The sequence below is a fragment of the Heloderma suspectum genome, chromosome 4 (assembly GCF_057233095.1).
Source record: "Heloderma suspectum isolate Gila_16-S chromosome 4, 16-S_ref, whole genome shotgun sequence".
Classification (NCBI taxonomy): domain Eukaryota; kingdom Metazoa; phylum Chordata; class Lepidosauria; order Squamata; family Helodermatidae; genus Heloderma; species Heloderma suspectum.
Genome location: NC_139461.1, coordinates 245,458,895 through 245,483,658, shown reverse-complemented (window position 1 = coordinate 245,483,658; position 24,764 = coordinate 245,458,895). Strand labels below are relative to the sequence as shown.

At 41.5% G+C, this 24,764-nt stretch overlaps 2 protein-coding genes across 3 annotated transcripts in view; both read right to left on the bottom strand.

Moving 5' to 3' along the window:
- The window catches only part of PPARD (peroxisome proliferator activated receptor delta), a 73,901-nt gene that overhangs the window by 40,051 nt on the left and 9,086 nt on the right, over positions 1-24,764 (bottom strand). For both annotated transcript variants that reach the window (XR_014790630.1, XM_084853089.1), the window contains exon 2: positions 16,077-16,167. The gene's annotated coding sequence lies outside the window, so the exon portion shown is untranslated. The remainder of the gene's footprint in view (positions 1-16,076; positions 16,168-24,764) is intronic.
- On the bottom strand, positions 3,765-6,312 carry LOC146348427 (uncharacterized). The gene has a single exon (XM_084853066.1). The coding sequence runs from the start codon at positions 6,214-6,216 to the stop codon at positions 3,847-3,849; it is 2,370 nt and encodes a 789-aa protein (XP_084709192.1). The 5' UTR covers positions 6,217-6,312; the 3' UTR covers positions 3,765-3,846.

Below are 24,764 nucleotides of genomic sequence, written 5' to 3'. Positions count from 1 at the left end.
GAGTCTAGAAAACGTTTTTAGATTTTCAGACTCCAGAGAAACAAGCACTATTATAGGAGGACATATTCCTATTCTCACTCTCTGAAATTAAAAGCAAGGACACACATTAGCAGTCTAGTATATTTTATTTACACTGTGTACATAAACATATCAGTAGCCTATTCCCAGAACTGAGTTTACAAGGATGTATGAACGGATAATAAATATATACACTGCTTTACATCTAAGTTTTTTTATTTATTTATTAGGAATTAAAACTCTTGTTTTTGTTTTTCCAAGTGTATTATTTTCAGGTTAATGTATGACAGCAGCCACCACTGTACTCTTTATGTACTGTCCCAGACTTTCTCAGGTGACAAGGCATATCTCACCAGCAGACAAGACATCATATCGGCTGAAGAAGCTGTAAAATAGGAGATGCTACTAAGTCATGCTACTGCTAGAGATAGCCAGAATGTCTGGAAAGCTTCCCAAGGACATTAGACCATAAAACAACATCTCAAAGGAACAGGCAAATTACCGACCAGTGAAAGCAATTAAATCCATAGAGCAGTGAACCACATTATGGAATCTCAACTTACGCTCTATGAATAAAGCTTCTCAATCACATACAACTCTGTGCAGCATCTAACACAATAAGGAGGAATTAATTAGGCTCCACGATCAATTCATTTTAAAATACAAAGCCCCTGGAGAACTAAAAGCAAATGACTTTGGTTATTTCTTGGATAAATCGCCATTGCTGGCTGGCGGTTATATGCACAACCAGTTTTTTAAAAAGCCACGTGACCCAACTGTGATATATCTAATGATTAAAAAGGCAATTTCTCAACATTTCAGGAGAATTATATCTTGTTCTTATGGTACCATGCAGAACCACTCCCTGTGATGTGTATTCTCTTCAGAGAGAACTCCGAGGGTATCTACCTCTAGACTACCATTTCACACACTGAAATATTAAAATGCAGGTGTAGGGATCCAATTCTCCTGCTCTATACAGCCGGCCAAATATTTTGCCTGCATGATAATTCTGAAAAATCTAACAACTGTATTATATACATTAGCCTGGAAGATAATACCTACTAGTTTCTGCTTAGTGATTTTAGATATCCTCCTCCAGACTATTTTATTTTATTCAAGTATTTGTAACCTGATTTAAATAAAATCTCTAAGGCAACTAGTATATTTAAAACAAAATTAAAATCATATAAACATATCATATAAAAACTAATTAAAAGCAAAATTGATCAGAGCAGCAGAAACAAGAGAGACAGTTAACCAGAGCAACCCAAGAGCCCTCTGGCAGAGAGCTACCCTGACCAGGTGTCTAAAAGCCAATAAGGACTAGTATCAGTATTGCACTATCACCTGCAGTGATTCTCTCTTAGCCCTGGTGAACCATCCTCAAAGCCATCAACACAGAGAATGGTAATAGATTCCAACAGTAAAAGTAAGATGAAAGGGTGAGGGTTTAATCACTCCTGTTACCATGCTTGCTTGCAATACGCCTGTCTGAAACCTTTTTCTGTATCCAAGGGCTAAGCCCTTTTGGAACCACAAATGACTGCTGGAATTTAGTTGGGTCCTAGAGGAACCTCTTCGCTCTGCACATGTGGATCTGTTACTGCCAGAGGACAAGTTGCTATCAATCATAATAATTATATACAGCTAGCCTAGAAAGTAGCTCATTTTGAATCAACAGCAGCAAAATGTGGGTAATTTGGAGGTATTTAGTCTGGTTAGTGGAGTGTTCCCACAATGTTCTCAGTAGGTAAAACAGAAAGCTGAGACCTTGAGACGTAATCCTGAAAAATGGTGCCTTGCTGCAACAACAGACTGGGTGAGGGCTAATAACCTGAAACTCAATCCAGACAAGACCCAGATGCTATTAATGGCTAATTCTTCTGACCAGATGGAGCATGTTCAGCCTGTTGTGGATGGGGCTGCACTCTCCCTGAAGGAGCAGGTTCTTGGCTTGGGATTTCTCCTGGAGTCATCACTGTCACTTGAGGCTCAGGTAGCCTCAGTGGTACCGAGTACCTTCTACCAGCTCTGGCTGGTGGAGCTGTCTTTGAAGATGGTTCAGAAACTGCAGCTTACACAAAATGTGGCAGCCAGACTGATAGCAGGGATTAGAAGGGCTGATCATATAATACGAATTCTGGCCTGCTTATACTGCCTGCCTGTATGTTTCTGAGCTCAATTCAAGGTGCTGGTTTTGACCTATAAGGCTTTACCTGGCTCAGGATCACAATTCTCAGTGGAAAGCTTTTCCTGGTATGAACCTACCCTTAAACATCCATCAACAGCTGAGGTTCAGAGGATGGCAAGAACGGTGGCTTTTTCACTGGCATCCCCTGCTTGTGGAATGTTTTTCCCCTGTGAGGTCCACCTGGCACCAACATTGCCATCTTTTTGGCAGCTGATTAAAACTTTCCTCTATTCCCAGGCATTTGATGGCATATGATGGGTCTTCTTTATTTAGTTGTTTTATTGGGTACTGGTATTTTATTTGTAATTGATTTTAAACTGCTTTAAATTTTGTATGTTTTAATCCCTGTTAAGATGTCTTGAGCCTTTTTTTGAGAAAGGCATCGAAGAAATTTCACAAATAATAAAGAAGGTGTTTTGATTAAAAGGCAACAACAGACAAAATCTAAGCCAAGTTACTGAAGGTTATTCTAGAGAGGACAGAGGAAAAGTGGGGAACCTACAGTTAGCCAAAGACTGTGTGGCAATATCCAGGCAGAAAGAGTGAGAGCACAAGGATGAGAATGGGAGGGAGCAGGAGAAAGAGAGATTTTGCCTCTCACATTTGCTGAAGTGGACAAATAAGGGAAGAAGAGAAGGATCCTTGGTGGCACAGTTAGATTCAAATGTAGAGATCAGGCTTTCAGGCTGTGGTAGGGTGCACATTGGGACAGGAACAAAAAGATTTCAGAAGGGTAGATCTTCCCAGGCTACCTCAGGGGCTCCACTGGCAGGAACTGAGAGAGGTGTGGGCAGTACAGATGGCAGCAGGTCACCCTCCGAAGATAAAAACACTTAGTTTAGGGGTCAAAGGCCAGCTATAAGGACAGTTCACACATAACAGTGGCAAATCGTGGGTTAATTAATTAACCCATGATTTGCTACAGCGTGCCAGGCATGTTCCTATTAACTGTAGGCTAACTGTTTAACCCATGACTAACCTATATTGTCCAGGTTCAGACATCACACAGCAACTCCTAATGAGCCCAATCGGGAGTTGAATATTCAAGATGGCCACAAAACGCACACAGCAAACACCACAGCAAATTGTGGGTTAATTAACCCAGGGTTTGCTACTGCTACATACAAACTGGATCACAGTCTTGGAAAACCAAAACCAGTGTGTCGACTGAAAGGGGTTGGCAGGGGGCCAGGGGAAGGGAGGAGAGAGAGAGAGAGAAAAGAAAAAGATGCCTTTTTTTGAAAATAGCATTAGAGGCTGGATGGGTGCGTTTGGTACTGGGTGGAAGTTCACAAAAGAATGCAGGGATCCTGGTATTATCAATAAGTGGTGCTGTTGTCCTAACTGCATTAGGATACAGGAGAGTTAGGCTTTTGTGCATCCAAGAGTTCAAGTGTCCAATAGCTCAGGGTACCTAGGGTTAGGATACTCCCATTACTATGTCAAAAGAGGGTGGCAGCTAGTCCTGGCAGTAAAGCATACTTGTGCTTAGCTGCTAGACATTGCAAGCTTAGCAACTATAAACAGACAAGATGGAAGCTGAGAGACAAAATGCAAGTGTGGGGAGTAAAATGGAGGTGATATGGCAACAAGTCCCCCTGTTGATGAGGAGCTTGCTCTGGAAAGTGTCCTCTTCACAACCTTGCTCTGGCAGCACGTATCTGGTGCTCTAGATCATGGAGGCTGTGTGCGTGCCGTTTCATCCACCCAACCAATACCAACAAACCAATCACCAATGCCAGTTGAAAGATTAAAATCACCACAATGGGGTGGAGGGCAATATTGAGTACACTATTTGAACTTGGCGACCATCCAAGAAGCACCTCCCACCAGGCATGCTCTCCAGCTGACTTGACTGTGGCTACAATCTGGGCAATCTCCTGATTGCTGTGCTGAATCTCCAGAGCAGCATTTTCACCCATGTCTCTGAGTTTCAACAATTCCTGCTTGAGGGAGGGATGAGAAAGCAGATTTTTCAGAGTAGAAAGGCCAAGGCCAAGAGAAATAGGAGAGATTTCTCTATACAAAGAGGGGTAAGCCATCATATGTTTCACGGTCCAAACAGGTACCCGAAATTGGAAATCACATCCTACAATCACACTAATATTGCAAAAACAACGATTAATATAAGGCAGCATCGGTTGAATTACTAGACCATTAATGATTACAAACTCACATGGAGTTCTTACACAAATGCATCCCTTGCCAGTATACACAACAGTAGACATTTCTTCTTGAATTACATCAAAAGAGCAAAGAGAACTATTTACAAGCTGAGGAGAGAAGCATTCATGGTGTTCTTCTAAACTGTTATCATCACACACAAAACCCAAGTTTTCCCTTTTTACACAACCCTGCACATTAACTGTTTGCCAGTCACCATCCCTCATGTGTGCCCACCTATTCAAATCTCTGGAATACATGACCAAATCCTTGTCAAGCTGGAATCCCAAGGGGACTACTGGATAGATTGGAATAATTTGGGTAGCTTCTACTGTTATTAAGAATAGCCGCAGCATGTTCTGGCTGGAATCGTATGATGCATTTAGCAACCTCCACCAAGCCTCTAAAGCTATTTCACCTGTGGTGAGTTCTGGCCGAATTAAATTGTTTACCTCCATGGGAATTTTCCCCGCCTTAGCATCTCGAATAATTCCCATGACTACATTCTGTGTGATTGCTTGTGCCTGTTCACACGCTAGAGCCAATGAAACATTGTTTTGGAGGGACTGGATTCCAGAGACTATCATAATGCTATCATTTTCTAATATTGCTTCCCAAACTGGAAGCACTTTACTGATAGCTCGTGGTTGTTCTGTGAGTTGCAAGAGAGATTTGGTTAATGGGGCAGTCAGTTTCCCTATCTGTTTTGTGGAATATGAAAGTTTATTAGCTAACACTTCTATGTTGGCTGCATCTATGATGGAAATTCCTGCCCCCAAGAGGCCAAACCAATCTTTCAATTCCCTTTTAACCCTTTCCCCATGATGTACTCCTTCCCACATTTTAACCCATTCCACCCAACCTTTGTGGCTAACCTCAAGAAAGGGAGCACATTGAGGCACTCTCTGCGACACATTCAAGCCCTCAAAATGAATCTGCAGTTCCTTCAGAGAGGTCTGGGGGTGCATGACAATTTGCTCAGGTTGATCCAGTTTCAGTACATGAGACCCAACAATGGGGTTCGTCATATGGCGGAGGGGGAGAAGGTCCATGATCACTGGGTTAAAATTAAGAATCGTTTTGTTTTGAGAACCCAGTTCCACCCGATACAAACCTTGCTCACTTATTTCGTCTGTGAGAGACATATACCCATAGAATTTAAACCTAATAGAGGATGTTCGCTGGTTACAATGTGTTCCCCTGATTGGCACCACCCAATCCGGTGGACCCTGTCTAATTAAGTCAGTTCCCTTTAATTCCCACTCCTGCAATTCCCAATTAACAATCAGGCGGGTGATGTTTTTCCCTGAGGGTGAAATCAAGGACAGCTGCAACTGATCTCCAGGAAACCTAGTGTTCTGGGTCCCAACAATAGCTCTCAGGTGCAGCGGTGCACCAGGTTTCCATAAAGCAGCAGAAATTAGGACGACATCACACAAACCATCCTGAGTGATGCTGCTTTCGACTGAGTTGGTGTCCAAATGTGTAGGCAAAGGTCGGCAAGAAACGGGTATGCGAAAACTCAAACTATCCTTCTGCATGTCATAACAAAAACGTCCAACTTCTCCACTGGTCTTGAGAGTGCAATTGGCTAAGTCTCTCCAGTGGCAGCTGACTGAGTCCGAGGCAGCATGGAACATGTACAGGTTCTGGAATACTCCTGGGTTGGATTTGTTGGCATACAATCCATGCATACGGCATAACAACTTTGATTCAGCTACTCCTCCTTTTGGTGAACAGGCCCACAGCTTTACGGGGATGGCTGATTCATTCCGGGTGGCGGAAACAAGCATCCATCCACTCCACAAGAACAGCAGCAAAGACAACATCTTGGGAAGCATCTGAGTGAAAGAAAACAGAAAAAGGGTCTCCAAAACCCCCCATTGCTCAGGTGTGGACTGCTTACATGAGAAAGTGCTTCTAGGTTGCTCCTACCAGCCTCTATACCAGAGAATCAATTTCCCACCACCACGTCCACTTTACTGGAGAGGATGGGAATTGGACAACTACAGAATAATAGTGGCTCAAGACTATTCACAGTTCTATAACACCAGCCCAGAACTCTAAGTACTCCAGTGGAACCAAGAATGTTGCCCTGACTGCATTAGGATGTGTGCCCATTAGTTCCACAGCCCAGGGCACTTTGGGCTAGGATACTCCCTTTTCCATGTTGATAGAGGTAGCAGCCAGTCCTAGCAGATATGCATCCTTGTCCTTGGTTGCTAGGCCTTGCCAGATTAGCCATTATAGACTGATAAGATGGAATCTGAGACACAAATAAAAGTGTGGGGACAAAAGGGAAATGAGTAGCAGATCTACCTTCTATAAAGTTTGCTTTAAAATCCTGCAGTCTATTATGTCAGGTGAGACCCTAAATGAAAAGGAATAACATGAAACTTTTTCAGATTCAGATACAGCATCACTTTTCACTATGGAAGACCTTATACCAGCCCAGGCATGCTGGGAACTTTAGTCCAATGCATCTGGAGGGCACCAGGCTAGGAAAGGCTACCTTACACCAACACATCCTAGAGGTCAGGCTATCAGCCAACCTTGCACCAAGAAGAGGCTAATGAACTCCAAGGTCTGATGCAATGCTGGAAAACAGAGTTCTATCAACAAGTAATCCTTGTGCCAAGTTACAGGAAATATGAAATATTTCTCCTCCCAAAAAGAGGGCATCAAGGTTTGTTAACAGAGAATATTTGATGCTGTTGCATTTTGAACAAAGAGTTTTCATAAAGGAATGTTAAAAACAATGGAAGGAACTAGGGAATCTGGCAGCAGGTCCCAGGTACACTACTCTTTGCACCACCAGGACAGTTCACGGGTGGAGAGAACTCTTGGCTTGATCCTTCTTGCTCTGCAGTGGCAGCCTAATAATGGGTTGGAAGTATACTGAAGCTTGTCAACCCAGCCAGTTCAGGGGAGGCAATAAAGGCTTTACAGGGATCCTGTTGACCTTCTATAACTGCTGCCTCTGGCTTGGTTCCCCATTCTGAGAAACTCATTCCCTAGCATAGTTGCTTTACAGGCTCCTGAAGCCTTGCCTTGATACTGATCCCTGTACTACTGCTTTTCAGAACCCTAGCCAGCTGCCTGCTAGTACTGGACTATGTCACCTGCCTCTGACCCATCAAAACTTTGATTCCTGCATTTGGTACTTGAACCATCTCTTCAGTAAACCCTGGAACCTGACCACTTGGGTGTCTGACTGAGTGGTCCTGACAGGCTAGCTTCTTCAACACTCCAGCTTCCACAAAAGCTGCCTGATCAGGCTTGCAAAATTAGATTTGAAACAGTTTGAATACCATTTTCTAATAAATAATTTGTTCAAATGCTTGGGCTTCTTATAAATGTTAGCTGGCCTGTATTAGGGTTTTTTTGTAGGTAAGAATTCCGTGGTGATCAGGTGATGTTTCATCTCTACATTGAAAAACTGTACAAAAATTGCTCTTAAGAAGTTATGCTCTACACAAAGAAAAAGAAAAAAGTCAATGTGAATATAAACTAGCTACCATCTATAAGAAGTCCACATTTTGGGGAAGTGGATCTACTGAAGCACAGCATCTTAACAAGTGCCTTGGGGATGTGCCCTGAGAAGGTTACACACATTGCTGCTAAGAGAACGGAATATAAAAAGGAACTAACAGAACAAATAAACTAGTAGCTTATTTAATTAGCTGTCTTCCAGAATTAGACACCCAGAAGTCTGAGTATTTCTAGTGCTCCAAGTTTGAAAGATGCTTGGCATCCATAAAAAGAGAAAAGCCTTTTTCATTATTGTCTACAGTAATCCAACATGGACATTTTGGGGCATAATGCTTAACAGTCAAAGAATAGCAACCCACTTTTTACTTTAATTATGAAATTTTAAAACTTTCCACTCTTTGCAACACTGGAAACTTCCATTCTGCATATCCCGCAATACCGTAATTATCATGGTCTTTAAAGAAAAACACTGAGCTAGCAGGGCAATCAGAATGCAGTCCAGGCACGGGGATCCTTTTAAAAGCTTGGAGATAGAAATGCTGATAAAGCAGTCATCTATATAAAAAATCTTGCAACCAAGCAATATATGAGATCATATAACCATTGCATTTTACTTATACAAATGTGAACATGTATATTATGTTATGCAGTCTAACTTAACCTATTATTCTCTTAGTAAACATTATTTAAGAATTACTGATAAAAATATCTAAGACCATATTGCAAATAACAAGTAAACTTTGGTTTTATTACTGCATGACATGTTTACTTGTTGCCCTTTATATGCCATTAAACCCAGACTTACGTCTTTGTGAAAGTGGCCAATGCTCTGTATTCTGGTGTGAAGTTTCATATAATTTAAACTCAGTTTCTCAAATACTTTCAGCCAGAAGCTGCCCAATTCTTTTCTCGCTCTTTGCTCTCCTAGGTACACGGAGAGACACTGCCAGCTATACCAACAATTCAGCTCTGTACTAGTAGTATTTTAGTCTGCATTCACCCAAGATTGCTGATAAATGTTCAGCCAGTGTTTTGCCCCCTCCACAGATGGTTTGGGACTGCTGAGCTCAGGGACATTTAAAATGTACATAGCTGTATTTTCCCACCTCATTTACCAGTCATATCAACACTTTCCTGTCTGGCACCAAAAAAAAAACATATTCAGAGTGTAGGACAAAAACAACTTGTGAACGACAGAGTTCGCATACGTCTGCAGTGTTATGACTACAAGATACTACGCCTATGAGATCCATTGGAACTGGAGTGCACAAACCTACATTGTATTTGACGGAAGGAACATTTAAATTCCTCCCCCACTGCAAAAGTTTTGCATTGTATACAAATAATGGCATCAAGGCCAAGAAGAAAGTGCCAAGTGATAAGAAAATCTACTGCACCATCCATCCTGCCAAGTATAGTGTCTTTTGTAGTGGTCAGTACTAAAGGCCTCAGAGGAACAACACAAGTAACAGGGAAATGATGACAGGTCCCCTCAAGCTTGGAGAAGATTAGAAATTTAACAGCATGTATAATTGAATCAGATTAAAACATTTACAAAATCCTGCCTCTTAAAATATTAATCCTAGCCATTGAAGGTCAGTCCAAATAAAGCAGTTTTCTAGTGCTTCTGGAAAGTGCTCAAGCTTCAAGAGGAAGGAATTCCCAAATAGTGGTGCAGCCATCAAGAACGCCACACAATATCCCTTTGCTGTTTAAACTTGACACATAGATGGAATAATCAAGGAGGCCTTCTCTGCTAATCTAAGATAATTCATAGCACAATCACAGGCAAAATGACAGAAAGAAAAAAAATTATATTTGGTTGCAATCAGATTGAAGATGTGGTACATTATTTGTGGTTTTGCCCTTTGTAATGGTGCGGGGGGGCGGGGAATCTGCTACACATTATTCAGCAATGTACAGACCAAACACCCCAGGACTTGGTGATGGAACATGGTAGCCCCACTTGCTGTGACAGCTAAGAAGTTACACTCCTGTTTCATTTTTTTTTAAATCACAGCTCTAATATATAAACCTAGGATTTAGACATAACGTAGGACTCATTTTTTCTTCTTTTTTAGTAAATGGACTATAGTAGCATGGTACAGTGTCTAAATGTGATCTCTGTGTTTTATTTTATGACAATATCTTCTGCTTTATTACTGAATTCTTGTATATTGAATTTTGTTTATATAATGTTAATCTATTGTATCGGCCTTTGGCTATATACAACAAAGATCTTGTGCATCTGACAGAAAGAAATAAACACATAATCCACTATTCCTCCACTTGTTTCAGGGCAGGAGGCAAGAATCTTGAAAACAAACTGTCAGACAACAGGAGGTGCCTTTAACAATAATTCATCAATCATTCATTAAATGATAATTACAGCCTAATCTTATACATGTCTGCTCAGAAGTAAGCCCTACTGAGTTCAACGTGACTCACTCTCAGGTAAGTGTGTAGAGGATTGCAGCCAAAGTAGCCATTTGCTCACAAGCGCATTTTAGAATTAATCCAGAAGGGTGAAACAAATTAGGATTATAACCTACAAAGATCTAATTTTATGGTGCAGTTGCTGGAAATTCAATAAAAACCCTGCATTTCATTTTAATTCAAAAAGAACAAAATAACCACCAGACTTTTTTTTTTTTTTTAAGGAAGCAGAAAGCTGTATGTACCATAAAATATTTATGAGTCAGTCAGCCAGCCAGAAAATCATGAAGCAAGAATACACAAGAAAAATCAAAGGCTTTCTATGGAAATGAGATAATGTTTTACTAGAAGCCTTAGCACACTTTCATGTGTGGGGAATTATTTTGACAGTGCATGCAGCATTTTTTTGTACTGAAGAAAAAAATCCATATGTAAGTTAGGGGTAAACCGAACAATCCAAACAAACTGTTATCTCTTTTGGTAATACAAGTTTTGAGGAGTTCACATGAATCCACTCATGTGTTGGAAGCATATGTAAGGAGGTTGTGCCAGATAGCCCTGCCCCAGGTGATGGTGTGTGCACCCAGCCATATCCAGCTACATATTTGGTAGCCATGTGAACAGACTATATATGCATGTACAACTATGTGGTTGGTGGGATACATGGTTAGTGCATAAATCATCAATGAGGGGTGAGGCTAAGCAGTAAAACCTTACAACCTCCTCATGCATACTTTCAATGCATGAAGGAGTTCATATGAATCCTCCTCAAAACAAAAGCAAGATCACAAACGAGAGGCCTAGATCTCCTCCAAGTAGAGCTGTCTATAAATCTTATCCCTTCAGAAGTAGATTACTTTAGACAGTTAAAAGATGTAGATGATGTCCAGAGCCCCCATAAAATTCCATGAAAGAGGCAAGGTGATTGCATGATAAAAAATCTCATCTGGAAACACCCAGAGAGAGCAACCAATTGTTTTTTTGTAATCTGTTTTGAGGTTTTTCACTAAGGCAGAAACAAGACTCCTAAAAACAGTACAAACACTAATTCTGCATCAGATCCATAACAGAGCAACTCCTCAGTCCCACATATGCCTCAGTTTTAGCCAACTCTAGCTAAAAGCTCTCAGCTCTCTTACACTCTGTGTGTCTTAATTCAAAATAGCTACAAACTGTCTATCTCCCAAGGCGCCACCTTCCAAAGGCAGGAGATTTCCAGACATCAATATTCCTTGAGTAAGAGTCCCTGACAGCCCCTGCATTAGTTGCTGGATGACAGGTCCATTCACAGTCATCAAAACACGACAGCCCATAATACTGAATATTCTTTACAACTATATTGCACCTTCACTGAACAAATTTTTTAGAACATGCAAAAATTAAATACTATCACCCATAGGCAGTAAAGCGGTGAGGAAACCAATGCCCATAGATTACTTCAAAAGATTCAAGGCAGTGGCATGTCACACAATGAGAATTTTTCATAAATTTTAAAACAAAATTCATGGCATTTAGTCATGGTTCCAGGGTCCAAACAAACAACATAATTAGAAATAGGCTAGAAGCCACTCCAACAAATCTTCAGGCTAGATCCTTGCAGGCCCTAACACAGTCTCTCCTGTTCCAAATGCTGAACAAACAGAATTAAGGTCTTACTTTATTGCCTCTAAGCAATAGATACATCCCGCAGCACAGCACACTAGATACCCTCTTGTCAACACCCTTTTCATAGTATAATAAAACCATGAAAAATAGCAACTCACCCACAAGGTGAATTCGGCAGAACGCCTGTAGCATCTGGAAAGAGCATGTGACTTTGTGTACTACACTTCTGCTCCGCCTCTGCAAGTGCCACCTGCTCTGAGTGTTTATGGAATTGCTGGCCAAGGAAATAGCACAGCCACTGCTTCACGACTGCACTCAAATTCTTTGCCCTTTCTCAGTACAGTTTTAGAACAGGGCTGTGCATGAAACATTGCTTCAGCCAAGAAGGAATAGAGCGTCATCAAAAATCCAATGATGGTGTTTACAGACACATGTGATGATTCGGGTGCAGGATCCTTCCTCTTTCGAACGGAAGAGGCAAACTTACCAGAGCTCGTATATACGTTTTGCTCTCTCACCCCCACCCCCACATCTTCATTCAGGCTTAGACACTTTCTGAAGAGAGATTTTGTAATAAAAATCACAGGTGTAAAACTGGCTGAAGCTGCTCTTTTACCACAGAAATGATGTGGCCACAGCACGACTTTCCACTAATATACCAAACTTCAGCAATACAGAGAAGCAGCCAGGTTTGGACTCCTCTTTTATACAGATTGTTAAAACTTTTAAACTTCCCATAACTATAAACATGAAACCAGAAGTAAGAGAATGTAGCCTTTTGAACTAGGCCAATGACCACAAATGCAAACAGACTGTATTGCACCAACAGAATTCATCATCCATCCTATCCGCCCTTCCCTGGAAAACATCCTGACCGTTATGGCCCAAGATACCTCAACTAGAACAGGCTCTGACTATCTAGAGCATCAGGATCTTCAGAGAATAAAGAATCTTTAAAACCAATAGACTGACCTAGGGATTGTTTTTTAAAGCAATCAGTTTGTGTGTGCACTAGGGGGATAGGGGAAGGTTTCTATAGCAATCTCCACAACTTCACAGTATCATTACTAAAAATATTGTATCAAACATCTTGATGGCAAGTTATTTGACCTGCGCCTCTGTTTCCATGCCAGAAAAACAGTAATCCTATTTGCCTCAATGGGGATGAGAGGGGTTATTCCACTGAAACTCATATTACATGTGGACAACTGTAACAAAACATTTCAGGCCCATTATTTTTACACATGTGAGTTGGATATGTAAGCCCTTCCACCAGCCTAGCCCAGTAGGGAAAGCATCCTGTTTACTCATCATACAAAGAGAGATGGAAGAAGCACGACAGGCATCAGCACTTGGTATCCTTGGGCAGCTGCCACAGCTCCCCAAGGATCTAGCCACCCTTTTAAAAATAAAATGCAGCTCCTGCAGCAAAGTGAGGACTGTGAATCTGACTGGAATACTGGTGTGGGGGAGTAAGTGTTTAACCCTTTCCTCCCTCCTGGTGCAGTTTTCCTCTAATCAAACCCACCCACTGCATTTTCCCCCCACAGGGTAAACAGCACACTAGAAAGGATTTTGATCATGAGAAGGTGCAGCAAGAAAACAGCCCACCACCACTGCCATTCACTCATCTGGTACAGCTGGCAGCCCTCTGCAGCTGTATTTCATTAAAAAAGAAAAAATTAGGAAAATCAAGGTACTAAAATTATTATTGGGATTTTAAAAGAAAATAGAGATTGCTTTGGAATACGTTTTAACCAACAGTACAGGCCCATTAGTATTACTTAAACTGTCCTCTGCACCTAATAGCTGTTTTCCAACAAGAAACATTAGAACATACAAACAACCAAATGATCCCACTGAGTGATTTAAAAAGATAAACACATCTGGAACCCCATGGGGGTAGGAAGATAAGAGCAGTTTTATAATGTTCCAAGGTTATTGTTTCTTTAAAACGACAAAAACTGTCAGAGCTTTGTTAGGTACAGTCACATGCCCCTGACTGCTCTGTTAGAGGCCGTATCAGTCAAACCTAGCCTTCTCTCCCCGATGTGCTCATTTTCTATGTGAAGGGAATGGTTTTGTTTTGTGTTCCCATTGCATGTTTTTTTCATGCAAGCTGTCATGACGAGGTGTTAGGGAATCCTAACTCCATTTCTTCTACTCTAGCTCCAAGAAAAGGAGGAGGTGATTTCTCCAATGCCAATGAGAATACGAATGCTCAGTAAATTTTTGGATTTGGTTCTGCCTCTGTAAAAGAAATAACAGTTAACTATACAAGTGATAGCATATGTTTTATATGATCTTCACTTCTCTTCTAGCAAACTGTCTGTGTTCACTCATAACAACATCACTGATGCATTCCCTTCTCTGATCATCCTTTCCACATAATGCAAAGTGATGCAAACTGCATACCACCACAAAAAGGTTCCAAAATCTAACATCTGGATTATGTCACTTCAATCTTTCATATGCAGTTAACTGATAATTAACAGATAAGAACATATAATATTTGGCTTTATAATATTAACCACAAAGTGGCTAAGTTTCATAAGTTATACTAGAACATCCTACAAAAATCTAGGGCAATCTACAACAGAAAATGAATTTGGTTCCTAATCTTGTTCCAACATGGACTCTTCTAAACAGGCAAATACAAAAAGGATTCAGAATGCGCTGATGAAAACATTATAAGGTACATACTTTTCCAGTATGGAAGGTAATCTTCACGTTGGAAAAATATCTGACCCAATCCTGAGACTATTCAAACAAAAGTACTACATTAATTTCATCTTTTTTTCAAATACAGGGCAAAATCCACTTATCCTTTCAATAAAGATTTGGGGAGTAAAAAAACAAGCATCTGTTTCCTAACTAGCTATCAACTGTGGGGATATGACACTTGCTAGTCAGCAAATAACTGCAATTAGACCTCCTGAATGGATAACTTACATCTATTTTTTACTCCTAGTCCCAAGAAAATCCATAATTCAAATACAAGTCCAATTCCTGAAAAGGCACATTTAATACAACTGAACCCACGTACCAAGTAGCTACATATTGTAGACAACAAGAAATCCCAATAGTACTCTAAAAACAAAGCTATTACTAAACTCAATGGGATTCTTGTTAAGTTTCAGATGCACTGATTCAGCCAAGCTAAGCCTCATATGCCACAGGACAATGATGCTGATGTAAGCTAATTCCTTCAGCAGACCAGGGGAACCACTGGGTCAGTTCAGGAAAATCACAAGATTGCTCAAAACTCTAGGAAACATAGTACCTGCCTCCTTTGCTTCTTTACTAAAATGCTGAAGTGGCTATGTGGGACTGCCCTAAATATCAATAGAGCAGTTGACAGAAAAATATAACAAAGCCACTACAATATTTTGTCCTCATTTATGAAAGATTCCATGCAGAAGTTGGAGTTGTATATCTTAACAAAGCTGGTAAAGATGGGGAAATACACAACATGTATTCTGTTCCAAGAAACCACAGTCTTGCCCCAGCCAAGGTAACTGGCCAAGCTTTGTATACACGTCAGTTAAACCTTCCAAGGTCAGGCTCCAACAACACTTAACACATCTGAATGTTTTGCTTGCAGTATAATTGGACAGTATTTACTGCATAGTATTGACAAGACAGCAACGATTTCACGGACTAACTTAGTACTTTATGAAGTACTCTTAGAGCTCATGCTCCACAATCTAACAAACCTCATTTGACCTCTAATAATTCTAATTCGTTCTCAGAAATAAGATAAAGTGAAGAAAGAATGAACCACCAAAAATCAGTGGTGACAGTTTACCAGCATGTTCCCCACAACATTTACATCACACTCCAGGATATTCAGTGCTATCCTAAAGCACAGATTGGAGTAGAAGCTTAATCTACATCCTCTGAACCATCATTGTACTTCATAGTTGACACTTCATAGATAAATGGGGTTCATTCATATCATGGGGTTGATATATGTACCATTTTTCATCCATCCAAATATATAAGCAGTGCTATTATCTCACATGCAGACTTTTAAATGACTGATTCCCATATGTATCACTGAGACTTTCCAGAGAACCATCTAGTATATTTGTATGCAAAGATACATAAAAGTCCCAAACAGATTTTAGACCCATTGCAAACGACATTCTTTAAAAGGCATGGTTACCTCTTTGGAGCAGCTGTCCCTGTTCACCTGTTGGTGAGAGCCATCCTGTAGTTACCATGTCAGCATGAAGGAAGTCCCATGTGGAAGAAAACTGCAAGAAAGCAAAACACATTTCTACTCCATGCATAACAAGTTACCAGGAAAACTGAAACAAGTCCAAGGCTGCAAGCCTAGGTGCACTTATCAGGAAGTAAATTCTACTGAACTCAGTGAGGATTACTTCCAAGTAAACATGCGTTAGGTTAAGCTTTATATGTCATATATATATTCCTATTCCATTTTGAACCAATGAAGGCATATTCTTGGCCACATAACTGTGTTTTCCCTGTGGACTGAGAAGACTGGGATGTTTCACAAAGTTCTAGTTGCACTGCTGAGGCACTCCTCAAGATTTTCCCACATACTATCACCTCTGCAGGACTTGGGTCCTGAAGTTTAAATATCACGATGACAGTAATCCTAATTTAGGAACAGTATAAAAGGGCTCTCATTAAACTTTCAGCTTCAAGTGATAGATTAAATAACCCTGATCTCTAAATAACCCTCACTGAAAAGGTTGGGCAAAAATTTGTAAACCTCCATGGTTTCCTTAGTACACAGAGAGCTCTTGAAGATGAACTTTACATTGAGGATTCCATTCCCTCCAGCCACTAGGTAACACTACACAATTTGGCTTCAATTGACTTATTAACCTAGTGCACCAGCACCACTTAACATTAATGGGTTAATCTGATGTTATGCATGTGGACTTCTGGTCATGCAATGGGAGTTTCCCTTCCCCTCCACCCACCAGCAACCCTCCTCCACCTGTCCCCAAATCTGCTCAGGATGGTCCCCATACCTCTGGATCAGATTTGGGGGGCCTGCAGTGGGGAGGAGAAATTTGCTCAGATCAAGGTGTCCCTTCCGTTGGCAGCAGGAAACCACTGGATACAAGCCAATATCCGGCTTTGCTAATATAGATTGTCATGTTTCTCTTTACTTTTGCTCTCTGCCTGCCCAAGAAACAATGTATTTTGCCCAGGGCAAAACAGAGATCTAAATTTACAGCTATCCTATAAGTTTTCAGCAATGTGAATCAGCCACTGCTTCTTTGTCTCAGAATGCTAGATGTAATCTGATACCTATAACACCTACCATTGACTAATTTATTCAGCTTGCTATCTCCATTTTGAAACTAAAGGTGCTTCCAGACAGAGGGCTCCTAGTGCAACCAATTAAAAGGCACTGTGCAGTTATTCCTTCTTTTTCTCCTTAATGGATTTTCTACAGTAAGAAAAAAAGATTGAAGAAGCAGTGGGAAACACAGGAGATTATGACTGGAAAATGATGTCTGGACGCCCTGTAAAATTCCATGAATGAGGCAGACCAAGAGCATAATAAAAACCTCACCTGGAAGCACCCTGAGTCTAAATTACAGACCTCATGGCCACAACATCTGACCTAATTTTTTGAGTTTTCTATTTCTTCCTCCATCCCCTGAATTTTGTAATACCTAGCCTGATGAGGAGTCCTGGAGAACTGGAAAGCTTGCACAGTCTTTCGTAATGTATTTTGGTTCTAATAAAGATATTGCCCAGTTGTGGATTTTTCTCATGGTGCAGCTATATTTTAAAAGCTAGGAACATAAATTTGCACAAAGGAAATGCAAGCAGACAATAAGGGAAGCAGAAAAGTATTTTGAGGTGCACATCACTAATTGTAGATCTGATAGCCCTGGAAAAGATGGCTGGTATTCCAAGTGGGCTATGAATGATTGTAGCCTTAAAGAAATAGACAAAGAAGGGCAGCTCCACATCATAGGGCTTTTTCAGCAGCAGCTCTGTGTCTACGGAGCATACTACTTCTTGGAATGCATCAGGCTCCTTCCTGGCAGGTCTTTAGGAGAGACTTAAAAACTTATTTGTTCGTGGTGGAAACTCTTCAATTGATTATCAAGCTGCTGACTGGAAATTATTTTAGTGGTAACTGTTATTAGACTTTAGTATTTATATCTGGCTAGATATTTTAGTTTTATCTGTTGGTTCCTATTTATTATTTGTGTTTTGAAATGGTTTGTCGTTTATTCGGTCAGTCGCTTCCAACTCTTCGTGACTTCATGGACCAGCCCACGCCAGAGCTTCCTGTCAGCCGTCGCCACCCCCAGCTCCCCCAAGGTCGAGTCTGTCACCTCCAGAATATCATCCATCCATCTTGCCCTTGGTCAGCCCCTCTTCCTTTTGCCTTCCACTTTCCCTAGCATCAGCATCTTCTCCAGGGTGTCCTGTCTTCTCATGATGTGGCCAAAGTACTTCAGTTTTGCCTTTAAGATCCTTCCCTCAAGTGAGCAGTCTGGCTTTACTTCCTGGAGTATGGACTGGTTTAGACCTTCTTGCAGTCCAAGGCACTCCCAGAGTTTTCCTCCAGCACCACAGTTCAAAAGCATCTATCTTCGTTCGCTCAGCCTTCCTTACGGTCCAGCTCTCACAGCCATAGGTTACTACAGGGAATACCATTGTTTTAACTGTGCGGACCTTTGTTGTCGGTGTGATGTCTCTGCTCTTAACTGTTTTATCAAGATTTGTCATTGCTGTCCTCCCAAGAAGTAAACGTCTTCTGATTTCCTGGCTGCAGTCAGCGTCTGCAGTAATCTTTGCGCCTAGAAATACAAAGTCTGTCACTGCCTCCAAGTTTTCTCCCTCTATTTGCCAGTTATCAATCCAGCTGGTTGCCATAATTTTGGTTTTTTTGAGGTTGAACTGCAACCCAGCTTTTGCACTTTCTTCTTTCACCTTCGTCATAAGGCTCCTCAGCTCCTCCTCGCTTTCAGCCATCAAAGTGGTATCATCTGCATATCTGAGATTGTTAATGTTTCTTCCAGCGATTTTAACTCCAGCCTTGGATTCGTCAAGCCCAGCACGTCGCATGATGTGTTCTGCGTACAGGTTGAATAAGTAGGGTGAGAGTATACAACCCTGCCGTACTCCTTTCCCAATCTTAAACCAGTCCGTTGTTCCGTGGTCTGTTCTTACCGTTGCTACTTGGTCGTTATACAGATTCCGCAGGAGGCAGACAAGATGACTTGGTATCCCCATACCACCAAGAACTTGCCACAATTTGTTATGATCCACACAGTCAAAGGCTTTAGAATAGTCAATAAAACAGAAATAGATGTTTTTCTGAAACTCCCTGGCTTTCTCCATTATCCAGCGGATATTGGCAATTTGGTCTCTAATTCCTCTGCCTTTTCTAAACCCAGCTTGTACCTCTGGCAATTCTCGTTCCATGAATTGCTGGAGTCTACCTTGCAAGATCTTGAGCATTACCTTATTGGCATGTGAAATAAGTGCCACTGTTCGATAGTTTGAACATTCTTTGGTGCTTTCCTTTTTTGGTATGGGGATATAAGTTGATTTTTTCCAATCTGTTGGCCATTCTTGTGTTTTCCAAATTTGCTGGCATATGGCATGCATCACCTTGACAGCATAATCTTGCAAGATTTTAAACAGTTCAGCTGGGATACCGTCATCTCCTGCTGCCTTGTTGTTAGCAATGCTTCTTAAGGACCATTCAACCTCACTCTTCAGGATGTCTGGCTCTAGCTCACTGACAACACCGTCAAATCTATCCCCGATATTATTATCCTTCCTATACAGATCTTCCGTATATTCTTGCCACCTTTCCTTGATCTCTTCTGCTTCTGTTAGGTCCTTGCCATCTTTGTTTTTGATCATACCCATTTTTGCCTGGAATTTACCTCCGATGTTTCTAATTTTCTGGAAGAGGTCTCTTGTCCTTCCTATTCTATTATCTTTTTCCGCTTCCGCACATTGCTTGTTTAAAAACAATTCCTTATCTCTTCTGGCTAAGCTCTGGAATTTTGCATTTAATTGGGCATATCTCCCCCTATCACTGTTGCCTTTTGCTTTCTTTCTTTCTTAGGCTACTTCCAGCATCTCAGCAGACAGCCAACTTGCCTTCTTGGTTTTCTTTTTCTTTGGGATGTTTTTTGTTGCCACCTCCTGAAAAATGTTGTGAACTTCTGTCCATAGTTCTTCCGGGACCCTATCTACTAAATCTAGTCCCTTAAATCTATTCTTCACCTCCACTGCATATTCATGAGGAATATTAGTGAGCTCCTATCTAACTGATCTGTGGGTCTTCGCTATTCTCTTTAGTCTGATTCTAAATTGTGCAATAAGAAGTTTGTGATCTGAACTACAATCAGCTCCGGGTCTTGTTTTTACCAACTGCATAGATGTCCGCCACCTTTGGCTACAAAGGGATGTAGTCAATCTGATTTCGGTGTCGACCGTCTGGTGAAGTCCATGTATAAAGTCGTCTCTTGGGTTGTTGGAAGAGAGTGTTTGTTATGCACAGTGAGTTGTCTTGGCAAAATTCTATCAGCCTATGTCCTGCTTCATTTTGTTCTCCCACACCATGCTTGCCTGTAATTCCAGGTGTCGTTTGACTACCCACCTTAGCATTCCAGTCTCCTGTAACGAAAATAACATATTTTTTTGGCGTACTATCCAGTAGGTGCTGCAGATCCTCATAGAACTGATCTACTTCTGCTTCTTCAGCATCTGTGCTTGGGGCGTATATTTGGATCACTGTGATGTTAAATAGCTTACCCTGAATTCGAATTGAGATCATTCTGTCATTTTCTGGATTGTATCCAAGCACTGCTTTAGCCACTTTATTATTAATTATGAAGGCTACTCCATTTCTTCTGTGGTCCTCTTGTCCACAGTAGTAGATCTGGTGGTCATCTGATGTGAAGTGGCCCATTTCAGTCCATTTCAGTTCACTGACACCCAAAATGTCTATATTTAATCTTGACATCTCCCCAGTAACCACATCCAATTTGCCCTGGCTCATAGATCTTACATTCCAGGTTCCTATGGTGTGTTGATCTTTAGAATATCGGATTCGTCGTTCACCACCAGCACCATCGGCTGCTAGCCGTCCTTTCAGCTTTGAGCTAGCTGTGTCATCACATCTGGGGCAAGTTGAACTTATCCTCTGTTCCTTCCCAGTAACATTTTGACCATCTTCCGACCTGGGAGTCCCATCTTCCGATGGTATACCGACATATCTCTGGTTGTACTGATACATTTAGTTTTCATGGCAAGAATACTGGGGTGGGTTGCCGTTTCCTTCCCCAGGGATCGTATTTAGTCTGACCTCTCTGCCATGACCTTCCCATCTTGGGTGACCCTCCACGGTTTAGCTCATGATGTCATTGAGGTGCTCAAGCTCCAGCACCACGACAAGGTAACGATCTCCTTTGCTAGAGTTTGAAATGGTATGTTATTGATATTTCATTGATTACTGGATGCTGCCTTGAGAGGGTCTTTATCATTAAAAGTGCCCCATAAATTTTAAAAATTAATAAATTTGGATCAAAAAGAGAAATTATTAAAGCTGTGCCTTAGAACAATGAATGGTAATTTTTATTATTATATTATTATTATGACTACGTGTGTGTGTGTATTTTGTGTTTTATATATATACACACTATATATATATATATATATATATATATATATTATATAAATATATAATTTGTATATATATATATATATATATATACACACACACACACACACACACACACACATGAGAACCTGTCCCCTTACAGAGTGGCCAGATGCAAAAGAGGTCAGAACTCCTGTACCTTTTAATACCTGTGTAGAAGAGGGAATTTCAGCAGTTGTAGCTTATGTGAACTACACCTACTGAAATTCCCTCTTCTCCATAGCTATTGAAGGTACACAAGCCCCATCCTCTTTTGCATCTGGCCACCCCACACAATTTGCAGAAATGCACTTTTACTGCAGTTTTGCAGAAAGAAAGTTTATAGCACAATCTTAGACATATATAGTCAGAAGTAAGTCCCACTTACTAAATGGGGCTGAATACCAGTTAAGATGCTATAGGACTGTGGCTTCTGCCATGGAATCCTATACTTGTCCACTCAGAAATAAGTTCCAATGAGTTCAATGGGGCTTACTCTCAGGTAAATAGGTACAGGAAAACAGCCTGAGTAATCCAGCTCACAAGTACATCCACAAAAATTATTAGCCCATGAAGTATTACTATCTCCCTGCTTTTGCATGTAAGTGGGAGCTATTTGTGGCATATCAACAGTCAAGAATATGAGAGCAAATTCTTCCAAATTTACGAAGTCCCCTTAGTGGCAGCAATCAGGGAGTCTTCAAGTTTTCAACACCACCCAGTATCACACAGTGTCATCCCCGCCCCCACCCCCGCCCCCACCCTCCTTGTAGCCTCTCATCCCCATAACACAGACTTATAAGTAACTTTCAGTTTGAGGAGAATCACAAACTAGCCTAGTGAATACAAATAAACCAAGCATCCGCTATATTTTCTGGGTTATCAGAGGGTAAACTAGCAAACTGTATTTTCTGGAAGGCCTTTGAAGACATTCTGCTGCTACAAATGAGTATTTAGTCAAAATGTCAGGGCTTCCATTGTACTGAATTCAATATTCAGTACTTTGTGACCCGGGTCTCTCAAGTTCACCCTGCTTCAAAACAAAGCAACATATATCCCTCTGCCCAGTAAAGGGGAGGACTGCACTACATTAGTCACCCTTCCAAACATTTACTCAAACACATTTACAGATTGTGCACCCTAGAATCAGAAAAAGAGTAGAGTGACATACAGCCTGAACCTCTGGTATAAACTGAAAGCTATCACGGACCGGGAATGTTTTTCTGTGAGTGCAAAAAGGTGATCCTCTGTCCATTGGCATCTCCATGGTGAAAGGCATTGGAAAAATAGTGAAAAACTAGGTCAATTTTATGCCAATCTGCCAATAAAATAAGGAACATACCCCATGCCCCAGCCCCCAGGCCTTGGGCAGACAAAAAATGTCTGCCAAGAGAATGCCACCAAGCACTCCTATTTGCTAGATGAAAAATGTAAAAGCCACATTAGAGTAATGCTTTTATTACGACCAACTAAAGTGTCACAGAATAGTAAGCAAGTTTTTTAGTGCTCTAGAACTCTTCTTCAGGCTAGAAGTTAAGCAAAATAACTGGGGAAGGGAAGAGGTGGAAGGAAAAGTGAGAGAGCTGGGCATGACTGAAAAATCCCAAAGGTTGTAGTTGGTAACAGTCTTAAGGTGCAGCACAGGAGGTGTTATGCAGGCTTAGGGCACAATCCCATTGGGATATGCGGCCACCTCCGAACTTGGAGGCAACCACCTATCTGATGCAAGGCAGGAACAGTGTGGAGGGCATCATCCCCTCTGTGTTTCAGCCACCCCGCATTCGCAGCTAGACAGCCGAATTCGGCTGTCTAGCCACAGGAAGTTGGGGGGGGGGGCAGATGCCGGACGATACATAGGAAGCGTTGGAACAGCACTTCCGCCATGCCCCCAGGAATGCCCCATTTTCGCCGCTTCGTGCTCCTCTTCTGAGCAGAGTGTGGGGCCGTTCTGCGCTGCCTATGAGGCCTCAGGGAGCCAACCTCAGAGCACGGGCTCCGAGGTCGGTTCCCGGACACCAACCTACCCTATGGCCATCTAGCCGCTGACTAGTGGCCATAGGATTGCGCCCTTAGATTATTAGACTGTGATAGATGCAAAACAGATTTCAATTTGCACCAAGGGCTACTGGGAAAATGAAACAATAGCTGTTCCCTCCACCTTTGAAAGAGAAAAATGACTTATTATTTTCTCTCTAACTCTGCCCTTCTCCCTCCCCTGATTATATGCTTCCTTTGCTAACATGGGAAGGCATACCTCCTACTATTTATTTATTTTTAAAGACTTGGCCTTCCCACCCCAACAAGGCTAGTCCTGCATTTTTCAAATACAGGGACTGGAAAATATCACATTATTTATTGAAAAGTTTTTTACCCATGCTGATCACACAGGGTTGTAAATCACATGTAGAGCAGGCTCCCTACTTCAACCCTTCCCCCATTAATGTGTGGACAGTGGGGTGGGGGGAGGGAGCACAGCCCCATTCTCCCTCTCAAGTGATGGTACTCGCCTGAAAATGAATGCCCAAACAGGGCTTAGGTACCAAGTGAATGTGTGTTGAGGAGGGAATTCAACAGTTAAGGCCTTGTGTCTGGTAGCCACACATCCTCTGAATGTGGGAGCACCTGGACCAATGCTCAGTAGATTATCTCCATGGTTATACAGGAGGGGACAGTCCTTCAGACATGCTAATCCCAGGCCATTTAGAGCTTTCTAGGTCAAGACCAGCATTCTGAATTTTATCCGGAAATAATCTGGAAGCCAGCAAAGATCATTCAACACTAGTAAAATATAATCATAGAGGTTATCAGTATAATCTTCTATGGCTAGACATTTGTACAGTGCTAGCAGAAGCACACAATATCCTCCTGGAGCAAATTCTAGAAAGGGCCTTAGAGTAGTTTAGCAATTCTTAACCATTCTTAAAGGGAATCCATCAACTGAATTTTGTTGACAACCAATTAGTCCAACTTTTGACTCGTAAGTAACACTTATGTCTCAAGGACCACCTGAAGGAGTGCCTTCTCCTATATGTTCCTCCCTGATTGCTAAGATAGTCTTTAGAGGCTCTTCTCTAGGGCCCCATCTACATGAGACTTTTACTCCAGGGCGGCTGAAAGTCGAGGTCCCTCAGGACAGATGATGCAGTTGCCACCTCGCAGCCATCAGTGGTTTTCTGCCAGAAAATGCAG

What these genes read in the sequence shown, in the direction of transcription:
- LOC146348427 (XM_084853066.1), bottom strand. Translation starts at nt 6,216, where the DNA reads ATGCTTCCCAAGATGTTGTCTTTGCTGCTGTTCTTGTGGAGTGGATGG.